Source organism: Orycteropus afer, unplaced genomic scaffold (genome assembly GCF_000298275.1).
Source record: "Orycteropus afer afer isolate SDZICR_OR568_19922 unplaced genomic scaffold, OryAfe1.0 scaffold00026, whole genome shotgun sequence".
NCBI lineage: Eukaryota > Metazoa > Chordata > Mammalia > Tubulidentata > Orycteropodidae > Orycteropus > Orycteropus afer.
In genome coordinates, this window is record NW_006921613.1 from 18,484,113 (window position 1) to 18,497,473 (window position 13,361).

At 37.3% G+C, this 13,361-nt stretch overlaps 1 protein-coding gene across 1 annotated transcript in view; it reads left to right on the forward strand.

Annotated features, from left to right (window-relative positions):
• Positions 1 to 3,680: 3,680 nt before the first annotated feature.
• Positions 3,681 to 13,361, forward strand: part of ZNF106 (zinc finger protein 106) — a 42,015-nt gene continuing 32,334 nt past the window's right edge. Inside the window, 2 exon segments of the mRNA XM_007935277.2 lie at positions 3,681 to 3,734; positions 9,899 to 9,960. Of these exon segments, the coding sequence (XP_007933468.2) occupies positions 3,681 to 3,734; positions 9,899 to 9,960 (116 nt within the window).

A 13,361-nucleotide genomic window follows, 5' to 3' on the forward strand; every position in this document is an offset into this window, starting at 1 on the left:
TTCCAACTTTTGAAGGAATCGCCATACTGCTTTCCACAATGGTTGTACCATTTTACAGTCCCACCAGCAGTGTATGAGAGTCCCAATCTCTCCACAGATGGTTAATACTTTTAAGGAGTATTTGAAACATTTCTGAGCGTATGTTCTTCACCATTCTTTTTCCAGCTAGTGCTTGTTGTTGTTGTTGTTATGTGCCGTCGAGTTGGATCTGACTCATAGCGAACCCTCCTTGGGTTTCCGAGGCGGTATCACTACAGAAGTAGATTGCCCAGCCTTCCTTCCAAAGAGTGGCTGGTGGGTTTGAACCACCAGCCTTCTGGTTAGCAGTCAAATAAATGCCTTAGGCACTATGCTACTAGAGCTCCTAGCTAGTGCTTGGGACTCAGTAAATATTTGTTGAATTAAATACCAAAATACTGCATATAAATAGTAATAAAAAGTTTAAGTAAATATTAAGATACAAGGAAACAAATAAGTATGCTATGATATAGCACTAGTGGTTTATGTTTATTTTGAGGGTTAGATTATTAGTAGTACTGGAAGCATAAATATATTGTACCTATCTATAAAGGTATATTTCTTTGTTTTGATAGCTAGTTGGCATTCAGCTTTCTCAAGTGTCTAAATATTTACCTTATTATCCTATTTTGATGTTTTGAACTTTGTTATTGAATAAAATTATCTCAGGCATTCAGTAGTGTTAAAATCAGGAGAAAGGAGAACCTCTTGCCTCGCATTCATCCTTCTTCCATGTTGTCTAGGAACTACCCAAGTTAAACTAAGGTAGTTTATAATCTCATTGTGTCACGGTTTTAAGGTCCCCTCAGAAACCAATCCCAGGTATGCAAGCAGTATTTCTCTTACATATGTTGTTATGTATATGGAGGGGAAAACAACGCTGCATGGGGAGGGGGATTAAATTCTTGTATTCTTTTTTGCTGACCGACTATTTAACCAGGCATGATGTCCTTCTCCAAAGTAAGTGAGGTGAAATTTTGCCTTTGAGTTAAGGAAGATACAGAATGAAAAATATATAAATATCTGTGTCAAGGAGTAAAAAGGTGCTTGATTTAGACATACCTTGCTAAGTAATAGGCTACCTCCAACATTTATTGTCTTAAAACAGTATAGGGCACCTTTAGTAGGGACTCAAGAGGAAAGTATATTAATATCTCACTTTTAGTAATCCAAGACAGTGCCGTTTGGTATAATTCAACAAATATTTATAGAGTGCCTATAATATGCCAGATGTTCTACTAAGTGTTAAAACTCTACCATTGTTGTTGTTGTATTGTTGTTATGTGCCGTCAAGTCAGACCTTCCTTCCGAGGAGTGCCTGGTGGGTTTGAACCACCAGCCTTCTGGTTAACAGTCAAGTGCCTTAGGCACTATGCTACCAGAGCTGCTCTACCATTGTTAGTTGCAGTCAAATTGATTCCGACTCATAGTGACCCCATGGGTATAGAGTAGAACTGCTCCATAGGAATTTTTCAAGGCTGTGACCTTTCAAAAGCAGCTCAGTCATGCCTCTTGAGGAGCCTCTGGGTAGGTTTGAACTGCCAGCCTTGTAGTCAAATACTGTTTTACAGGAGATCTCCTAGAACTCTTCTAGTGAACAAAATATAGAAAGTCCTTGTTCTCATGGAACTTACATTTTTTTTTTTTTTATTAGGATTTGGGTGAAGATTTACAGAGTAAATTCACTTTTCATACAGCAGTTCACATACACTTTGTCTCATGTCATTGACCAAAATTTACAATGCAGCAGCTCCCCTCCCACTTGACCTTACATTTTAATATTGTTAGCTGCTGTCTAGTTGGTTCTGACTCATAGTGACCCTATGTTCACAACAGAATGAAACACTGCCTGGTCCTGCACCCTCTCACAATTGCAACTATGTTTGAGCCCATTCTTGCAGCCTCTGTGTCATTCTATCTCATTAAGGGTCTTCCTCTTTTTTGCTGACAGTGTATTTAACCAGGCATGTTGTCCTTCTCCAGGGACTGGCCTCTCCTGATAACATATCCAAAATAAGTGAGTTGAAATCTTGCCTTTGAGTTGAGGAAGATACAGAATAAAAAATATATAAATATCTGTGTCAGGGAGTAAAAGGTCTTGAGACATACCTTGCTAAGTAACAGGCTACCTCCAAAATTTATTGTCTTAAAACAATTATTTTATTGTTTCTTAGTTTTGTTAAATTCTTTGGTTTAACAAAAGTTTATTCGGAGTATTGTTTGATCTTGGTGAGGTCTCTTATTAGCAGCTGGGCGTGGAACACCTGATAGCCTCTCTCAGAGCCGTCAGTTAGTTCTGGTTGTTGTTTGGGTACTCATCTGGGGCCTCTCTTCTTTTCCACTTGTCCTCTCCCTGTGATTTGGGCTTCTCACAGCATGGTAGCTGGGTCCCAAGAGGGAGTATTTCTAGTGTGTGAGAAGAGAAACTGCTGATTTTTTTAAGGCCCAGCCTCAGAAATTAGGCATCACTTCTACCACATTATGTTGGTCAAGAGATATCACAGGAGGGAACCCAAGTTCCACTTTTGATGAGTGGTGGTGAGGTCAAAATATGAAAGCACTTACGGAGTAGGAGAACTGTTGCAGCTGGAAACAGAATCTACCACCAAACTCACTGCCATTGAGATGATTCCAACTCTTAATGACCCTTCAGGACAAAGTAGAACTGCCCTATCTGGTTTCCAGGACTGTAAATCTTTACTGAAGCACACTGCCAAGTCATTTTCCCTTAATGAGATAGAATGACACAGGGTGGCTGGTAGGTTTGAACTGCCATGCTTTCAGTTAGCTGTGAGCACTTTAATCACTGTGCCACCAAGGCTGCTCAGTCTACCACAGTACTATGAAAAAATTAAGCAAGTTAATAAATGGGTCAGGGAACTAGTGGGGGCAAAAAGTGCATTAATATATAGGTGGTGAGAGAAGTCCTCTCCAATGAGGCAACATGTTAGGTAACTTTTAGAAATGAGTGAGACATGAGAACCATAAGGACATCTTAAGAAAGACTGTTCCAGGCAGAGAGAAAATGAAGAGGCCCTCAGGTAAGAGAATGTCTGGTGTAGTCAAGGAATAGCAAGGAAGGCAGTCTGACTGGGGTGAATCAATGTGGAGAGTGGTAGAGCATGGCATCAGAGAGAAAGTGAGAAGAGACTTTGCAGCCCATGGCAAAGACTTTGGATTTTCTGTGAATGAGAAGTCTTCCACTGGAAGATTTCTGAATGGAAGAGTTACATGATCTGACTTAAATTTTAAAATAATCCTGTTCTAAGAATCTTTGCTGCTGATTGAGAGTAGACTATAAGAGGGGAAGACGGGAAGTAGGGAAGCAAGTCAGTAGGGCTGATGCCAAGTGATAGACTTATTGGGTACTGAGATTGGGTTTTAGATATATTTCAAGGTAGGACTAAAAGGATTTTCTGATGGGGTGAGAAAGAAATCGAGGATGACTCCCAAAGTTTTTGCTCTAGGCACCTGGAAAAATGGAATTTACCTTTACCAAGATGGGAAGACTAAGGAGGAGCTGGGTGGAGGTGGAGGTGAAGGAGATGCTATTTTTGGCTATGTTAAGATGTCTTTAAGAAGACATCTGGGAAAAAGAAAAGATTACTAAATATTACTTCCTCATTGCAGGTGTGACGTTGAGTGCTTCAGATCTGGTCGCTATGGTACGAGAACGAAAATGCATATTGTGCCACATTGTGTACAGCTCAAAAAAGGTAATAATGGAAGAAGAGAATCTGAGTGTTTTGGCTATGTTTTTAGACACATCCATAGGGGATTTATAGATGGGTACAAGCTTTTAACAGCATCTTTTTTATGCTTACTTACCAAACCTCATTCCACTGGTTTCTTTCTCATTATTGCCTCATGAAGCCAATAGATATATTTTTTAAACCTCTACTTAGAAATTGAAGATACCCAAACACTGATGATATAGTTAGTTAGTTGTACAGAACCACTTACAGAGAAAATATCTTGTATTGCTTGAGGTATACTACTTTCTGATTAAGAATATATTTTTCTCGAACAGAATTTATTATATATATCTACATATACCCACCAGCCACTCCTCGGAAGGAAGGTAGGGCAATCTACTTCCATAGTGATACTGCCTCGGAAACCCAAGAAGGGGTCTCTGGGTTGGGTCCGACTCCATTGGCACATAACCACAACATCTACATAAATGTGACTGTGAAAAGTGCGTTACAAGAGGTTGTTGTTGTGTTGTTATGCGCCATCGGAGTCGGACCTGACTCATAGCAACCCCTCTTTGGGTTTCTGAGGCAGTATCACTACAGAAATAGATTGCCCAACCTTCCTCCCGAGGAGGAGTGGCTGATGGGTTTGAACTGCCAGCCTTCTGGTTAGCAGTCAAGTGCCTTAGGCACTATGTTACAAGAGATGGTATTAACAATATCCTAAATGTCCACAAGGTGGGGATGTTGCTCAGAGAAAAACAGACCTTTTTAAGAACTTAAAAGAATTTGCCTGTGTCTTAATGGAAATTGGCTGCAGTTTGTCTCACTTTTTGGCTTTCCTGACTTTATCCTTTGCTTTCAGAGTAGTGCTAGCTTAAATACTGAGAATTTTTTTTCTCTGCTTTTCAGAAATTCTTTATTGCCATTGGAAATTTAGGTAACTGGGAAGATTTTTATAGGTTAGACAGGGAAGTAGTGAACCTTGAAAAATACCTAGGATTAAGATAATTGAAGAGGAATGGGGGAGAGATGTTTTAGGTGGAAGAAAAACATGAACAAAGACACAGAGGAGATAAGTATGGCAGGTGTGTGTAGCAGGGAGTGAGAAGGCTCATCTGATTAAAAGTTTCATTTTAGAAATAGTAAGAGCTCTTTAATTTAAAGGAAGACAGTTGATCATCAAGTGTTGAATGCCAGACTGAAAGCTTTGATCATGAACCTGCCAGTAGGCTGGGGTGAAGAATTTTTCTCCCTATCTGGGATTTCTCTTAGTAATGGAAAAGGCAGTTGAGATTAAAAATTATTGTTTAATAATATACCTACTGCTTTTTATAGAAGCAAAAGAGCATTCTGTTCTTTCAGTTTTAAAAATTTAAACAATAGTTATACATATTTTCTATGAATAAAAATTCCTTATAGCTACTTTCAGGTTGGAAGGAAATAGAGAAAGTGTGAAATAGATAAGTAGATGCCAGTGATGTGGTGTCAGGCTTTCGTGGAGTAGCTCCCCTAACATATGATACCTCATGATTTTGCCATTTTAAGTCTTTATGGCATTTCTGCTACTCTGGGTTTAAAAAATGTTTTCATCTCTTCACACTTCCCATGGATTAAAATGAAGCTATGTGTAGGGCTGGGATTATCTTCTGCCTTAGGGAAAGCCATCTGTAGGTTTTTAAGCAAAGGAATGACGTGATTTAAATATTAATATAGTCTGAGAAATGAATAGAAGGAGTTAGTTGGACATAATAACTGATATCTTTGTTAGATAGGCTGTGAACAACTTAAGTGGAAGCAGTGTTTTCCTCTGGTTTCTCAAACTGCTGTAACCTTGGTTTCTGAAAATAACACTGCAGGAGAAAAGTCTCGGGTAACTTTAGTATGGGAAAAAGTTTCATTCCACATCAGTGTCCTGATGCTCATTAGCATATGAAAGTTTGAAAATCTCACATTCATTTTTATATTACTTAATGTTTTCCAAATTTGTTCAACTATGAAATCTTTTTTCTTTCTCCTTTCCCCTCCTCTTTTAAATACAATACAGGTAGTCCCCTAACTTATGATGGGTTACTTCTATTCTGACAATTCTGTTGTAAGTCACTTCTGATATAAATTGACTAACTGCAATTTTTTTTTTTTTTTTTAATTATTATTCTTTATTATCAGTATCTTTATAAATCCAATCTCTGTTTGTCTTTGAGGGGTGGAAACAATACATGTAAACTTATAGATATATCTTAGTAGTTACACATATTACTAATGATGATGATGTTGTTGTTATGTGCCTTCGGGTCGACCCCGACTCATAGTGACCCCTTCTTGGATTTCTGAGGCAATATCATTATGGAAGTAGATTGCCCAACCTTTCTTCCGAGGAGTGGCTGGTGGGTGTGAACCACCAGCCTTCTGGTTAGCAGTCAAGTGCCTTACGCACTACACTACTAGACCTCCCATTACTAATGATAAGATGTAAAAATACATAAGTGCAGTTCATCATAACTGGAATATAAGTTGGGGACTGCCTGTGCTGATTAATATATAAGGAATCAAATAGAAGCCTGGTATCTGAGAAGGTATGCATTTGGGGCTGTATTTTAATTCTGTGCCTGTGGGTCTTTACCAAACATTTTTGAAAGTTTAGTTATCTCACTGTTTGCATTTATCTTGGAGCAGGATGGGGGAGGATTTCACATGTAAATTTAGGAAAAAATTAGTGTTTTAGAAAATTAAAAGTCATGTTCAAACTAGGTTTTTTTTTTTAATATATGAAATTTTATTTATTTTGTTGTTGTTGGGGATATACACAACAAAACATACACCAGTTCAATAGTTTCTACATGTACCATTTAGTGACATTGATTACATTCAAGTTATGTAACCATTCTTATCCTCCTTTTCTGAATTGTTCCTCCTCCATTAATATATATTTACCGCTCCTTTAAGGTTCCTATCTAGTCTTTCCAATGTCTATTGTCAGTTGGATCCCATATAGATAGTTCTTTAAAGAGCACAGTGCTCAAGGCAGACCTTTTTTACTAGTTCAGCTAAATTACTGTTTGGATTTAAGATGACTTCAGGAGATATTTTTAGTTTAAGGTTTAAAGATTATCTCAGGGCAATAGTTTCAAGGGTTCATTCAAACTTTATGGCTTCAGGGAGTCCATGAGAATTTGGAATTCTGTTGTGCATTTTTTCCTTTTTGATCAGGATTCTACATGGAATCTTTGATCAAAATGTTTATTTGGTAGTGATGGATGGGCACTATCTAGTTCTTCTGATCTGATGGCAAAAGAGGCAGTTATTCATGGAGGCAGTTAGCCACACATTCCATATCCTCCTCCTATTTCTGACTCCTTCCTGCTCCCTGTGAATAGAGACCAGTTGTGCCTTGGATAGCCTCTTGCAAGTTTTTAAGTCCCCAGGCACTATGCATTGAGCTAGAAGATGGAACAGAGGCAATAAAGATAGAGTTAGGCCGATTTACTGAGATGTCCCATGAAATCATGATCCTAAACTTCCAAACCAAGAATGCTAATCCCAGGAAGTTTTTGCTGTATATAAGCAGTCTTAACCCCTATAGTTTTTGTTATTGTTGTTATAAATATATCTATCACACAACTTTTGCTAATTCAACTTTTTACAGATATACTACTTACTGACAGCAATTACAATAATCAGCTGTCCATCTATGTGATATTTCCATCACTGTTAATCCTCCCTTTTCTCCTCCCTCAAACCAAATCAAATTCACTGTCATCTAGTTGATTCCCACTATTAGTGACCCCCATAGGGTTTCCAAGGTTGTTCATCTTTAGAGAAGCAGACTGTCTCATCTTTCTTCCAAGGAGCAGCTGGTGGGTTCAGACGACCGACCTTGTGGTTAGCAGCCAAATGCCTAACTAGTGCACCACCAGAGTTCCTCCTCTCACCTCTGGTAACCACTAATAAACATTGTTCCCTGTACATCTGCCTTTTCTTTTTTTTATATATATATAAATGAGCTCATACAATATTTATCCTTTTGTAAAACTTGTATTGAATGATAACATTTTTATAACTGAAATAGAATATAGACCTGGTTCTGGTATCAGGGGTAATAACACATTTCAGTCTATACTATTTTAGTCAGGAATGGTTTGGTTACAAGGAACAGAGCTCACTCAAATTAACTCAAGAAAAGAGGATTTGACATATAAATACAACCTAATCCAAGGAAAAATTGAGCAATTGGAAGCATAGAAACTTCAGCTGAAGTTGTGAATTGTTCATGGATTTTTTTTTGTTTAATATTCTGTCACTACTAACTTGATTTTGTTTTCAATACTATAAGTATTCATTCTAATTTATAGTCAGTCAGTTGTAGCTGTTGTTGTTGTTGTTGTTATGTGCCGTGGAGTCAGACCTGACTCATAGCGACCCCTCCTTGGGTTACTGAGATAGTATCAGTACGGAAGTAGATTGCCCAACCTTCCTTCCGAGGAGTGGCTAGTGGGTTTGAACCACCAGCTTCCTGGTTAGCAGTCAAGTGCCTTAGGCACTATGCTACCAGAACTAGAAGGGGTTATATGTAAAGCTGTGCCCCTCCAAAATGAAGCATTTTATAGAGATGGGAAGGAAATGATTGTCATCTTCAGTAAATGGCCACTATGAATCACCACTGCTTTGAATCACAACCCTTTTTGTTTTACTGTAGTAGAAAGCTTAAAGTATTAATAGACTGTTGTATTCTCATTTTGACTAATGAGCTGTATATAATGAAAAATCTCAATGCTTATAATGTGACATGGTATTTGAAACATTGAATTCAGTTTCATATCTAACAGGATTTGAATCCTAATTTGACCACTTGGTTATCTGTGACTGTGAGAGGGCAAGACTGAATATTTTCACACTCATCACTCCAGTGCTTTCCTCTGTACTTGGCACATAATAAGCACTTGATAAATATTTGCTGAATGAACAAGTTAATCTCCCTGCATCCTTGCGTTTTTATGAAGTTATTGCTCCCTCAGAAGTATTCTGTGAGAAAATGTTTAAGATACTTAGCACAGTAAATATAGTACTCAACAGTTTCATTAACTCTTACTACCTGTGAACAGCCACTCTCTAGTTATAGCATGCTGGCTACATACTTGGGAGTGACAAAAGGATAGACATTCCTAGCTTTTTGAGTTTTTTCCTTATGTGTATGTATGTGTGCACATGCTCATGTGTGGTTTAAGTGGTGTTTTTTCCACAGATTTTAATCCTTCCCATTATGAATGAGATGGGGGCAGAGGAAATCTAGTAATTTCAAATTTTTCAGTAGAACCAAATAAATCAAGCATGGAACAGTGGACAGTGAAGATCGAGGCATGATTGTGCCACAATGTTCAAAGCAGTTTTTTAAACTTTCTTTTCTACCATAGATGGAGCTCTGGTGGTATAGCGGTTAAGACATTTGACTACTAACCAAAAAGTCAGTGGTTTGAACCCACCATCTGCTCTGCAGAAGAAAGATGAGGCAGTCTGCTTCCATAAAAATTTATAGCCTTGGAAACCCAGTGGGGGTCGCTATGAGTCAGAATCGACTCGATGGCAGTGAGTTTGGGTTTTTTCTTTGGTTTCTACCATAGAGAGACTCTGTTATATCTGTGATTCCTATCCAGAATTAATATGTCCATCTGTTCACTTAGAAAATGCTTATTGAAGATTATATGCCAGGCCCTGGGCATTACAACATGGGTAAGAACTGTAGTTTACTTTTGAGAAATTCAGTTGAATGAGGAAAGAGGATATGAAGAAAAGTAACCAAGTAATTGAGAAATGATTTGGTTTCAGGGATGTTACTTATTTTTTAAAATTAAGCTTTGGTGAAGTCCTTGTAATGAGATAAAATTTAAGCTATATGCTTACTTTATTCTTAATATTTTTCTGTCTAAAGACAGTATACTTTCTAACCTTTTTAGAAAGCCACTTAAATATGTCTTAATAATTCATTTTATTTAGAATGAAATAAGTCATGAACAGTTAAAGAACTATTTAATGAGGAACTAATTTCATTGTTGGATTGAGAAGAGGAACTGTAAAAAAACACTTCAAACACAAAAAGCTTGAACCCTGATTGTTCATTGAATAGGAAGAGAGGAGTTGTTTTTCAGAGCAATTCTCCTTAGTTTAATATGCTTTCTTTAATTTTGAAGGAGATGGACGAACACATGCGGAGCATGTTGCATCACAGGGAACTTGAGAACCTGAAGGGCAGGTATGGGAACGGCTGTTTTTAAATTTGTGAATGTGGAGGGGATCTCAGTGCTGGCTTTTTTTTTTTTTTTCTAATTTTTATTATGATTTGGGTGAAGGTTGACAGAGCAAATTCATTTTCCATACAGCAGTTCATACATATTTTGTTTCACAACATTGATTGCAATTCCCCACAGGGTAACAGTTCTCTTCCCACTTCCTCCCCATAGTTACTTCTTCCCTGTGTTCTTCCCTCCTGTACACTCCTCCCACACACACCCAGTTGTCTCCCTGTGCAAACACTGTCCTTCTGTTCTCCACAAGTAATCACTCTAAGGAGTGTATCTACCTGATGTAAATGTTCACCCCATATGGCTGTCTATTGTTTGGCCGGAAGACACAGGAGTGCGTTCAGTTCCAGACCTGAATGGTAACTGGGTGCCATAGTCTCAAAGGTCTCACCAGGCTCTATCAAATCAGCAAACCTGGTCTCTTTTTTTTTTATGATTTTGAGTTTTGTTCCACATTGTTCTCACACTCTATCCAGGATCTCCTGTCAGTTTATTTTATAGTAATGCATCATGAATGATTGTCAGTTTATGGCATAGAACTCATAATAAGTACAGTAGCTTTTTAGTGTTTAAAAGGGGTAGAGCCAAAGACCTTCATACATTTCAAATGTGTAGAATTCACAAGCAGCTCTAGCAAGTAGATTATAACAAAGGTAGATTGGGATGAACTAGCTGCCTCAGTAGTACGTTTTCTCGTTTTTGCACATCAGCCTTGTAGCTAGGAGTTTTGTATTTTTGCTTCAGCAGTGCTATAGCTTCTTGCATGCCATAAACTTTTAGTGTTGCCGGCATATTCTGAGAAATGTGAAATCTGCTAAATAGCATTGAATCTCATTAGTGTAAACAATCGAAATAATAATTTTAAGTATGTTTAAGAATGCTATATTGTGATTTAAAATTTAAAATGTTTAAAGAAAGAAAATCTAATAATAACTAAGTTCCTTTTAAAAATGAAATGTGTGTGTGTATTCATGTCTTTTTCTCCTCTAGTTCCTTTTTTGATGTTTTGACTTCTGTGAATTTGTTTAGAGGCAGGATGGAGCAGAGAAACTTGGGAAACTGGGAAATATAAATTGTATTTTATTATATGAATAATAGAAATTTTGATTAGCATTCTGTTATGGATTGAGTTGTGTTCCCAAAAATATGAATGGTAATTCCTAACCTTTATGCGTTTGGAAACAGGTTGTCTTTGTTATGTTAATGAGACAGTATTACTATAGATGTGTCTTGAGTTAGTCTTTTGTGAGATATAAAAGAGATTAAACAAGCTAGAAAGGAAGCAGAGATGGAGGAAGAGAGATGCCATGTGACATGAAGATCACCAAGGAGCCAATGAATAGAAGCTGAAGTGATAAGGACCCATAGAGAGAGAGCCTTCCCCTAGATCCAGTGCCCAGAATATGGACTTCTTGCCTCCTAAACTGTGAGAAAATAGATTTCTGATTGTTAAAACCACTGACTTGTGGTATTTCTGTTATAGCAGTGCTTCATTACTAGGCCAAGCCAACCTAAGTCATTTGAAATGATTTGTATTTCAGGTCATAACAATTTAGATTGCATAGTCAAATTAATCAAGTTATTAAACTTTTAGCATCTCTTTGTTATTTTAATGGAATTTTTCTTTATTCTCAGTCCCTTACTATGTGAAGGTTAGCTCTTAGCAGTAGTATAAAAGATGTTTTCACTGAGGTTTATTGTGAAGAGCCCTTATCATAATACCTTGAATATATATGATCTCTAACTCATTAACATTGGAAACCTAGGAAGTAGCAATCAACTCTGGATTATGCAGATCATCTTAATTATTAAAAATCCCATTTCTAATAGACTTCTGGATTCACCTTAGTCTGAACTATTCAACCGGGTACCTGCCCCAGGTAAAATAAAAAAAAACAAAGGTGGTACATGAATCTAGTGATTAGGAGAAAAGACGATTGCATTCCAGGACTGAAAAAAAACCTTTTTTTTTTTTTTTTAGTTTTTATTTTATTTGATCACAGATCAGCCATTTATCAGACAAGCTTGGGTTACTTAGGATAAGTTCATGTTCATGGTCATTACAGAATCAGATAAAGAAAGAAAATGCAAAAAGCCTTTTTACCCTAGCCTCCACTAATCCTGGTACGCTTTTAGAGGAGAGTCCAGGTTTGGTGTATATCCTAGGCAGATCTCTTCTTATGAGCTTACATAGATTTAGGTTTATATGCAATACATATTTTGTCTTGTTAACATAAGTTAACCACATATCATATATGTGTTCTGTAACTTGTTCCTTCTCTTGCTCCTCACTTTAACTGCCATGGAGATTTCATCTGTCATTTTCAATTATTTGGTACATAGTCAAATTATCAAAAATAAAGCATTAAAGCCTTTCAGGTGCCAATATAATGTCAGCTTTAATGTTGTTGTTGTTATGTGCCATTGAGTCGACCCGACTCATAGTGACCCCTCCTTGGGTTTCCGAGGCAGTATCACTACGGAAGTAGGATTGCCCGACCTTCCTTCTGAGGAGTGGCTGGTGGGTTTGAACCGCCAGCCTTCTGGTTAGCAGTCAAGTGCCTTAGGCACTAAGCTACCAGAGCTCCCCGTCAGCTTTAATAGCTAAACTCAATTTATTTAGAGGACAGCACTTCAGTATTTACTTATATTTTAGATACATTGCTAATAAGTTCTATCTGGTTTCCTGGCCTATAACAAATAATAAGGGGGAAAGAAAGCAGGTAGCAAGAGAAAACAGTTGACAAAAGTATTAAAAATGAACATAAAATCTAAAAATCTTTTAATGACTTGGAGTATTTACTGTAGCAGCAACATTCATCAGCACTTTGTACCTCAGGGACAGTCGTCAATCACTATTATTTTTAACTCCTATCCTCAGTTTGTCATTGTTTCATTGAATTTTATGTGTAATTATTGGCTTTCTGATGATGGAACTTTCTGTTTCTCTTTATACTTACAATTTTTATTCTGATCTGGCTAAACTTGTAAAAAAAATATATGTATTTTTTAGATTTTGAATGCAGACTTGAATGAGAAGTAACATCCTATTTGGCTCACAATTGTGGGCATCTGGAGCATTTCTCTATTTCTTCCTAATTTGCTTGTTCAAATGTGTGGCCTGTAAGTAGTTTCTATAGATAGATGCCATTTAAAAGGCACATATCTTTATTTATCAGCTAGCTGTTTTGGTGCATAGCTAGAGATACATAAAAAAGTTTATGGCTAAAATGTCTTAAGCCTTTGCCTTTCACATGAGAGGAAATTGCATGGTACTAGGATGAAGCTAATTTGTACCCTCCTTTGAACACCCTGGAGGAGCCCTGGTGGCACAGTGGTGAAAGCATTTGGC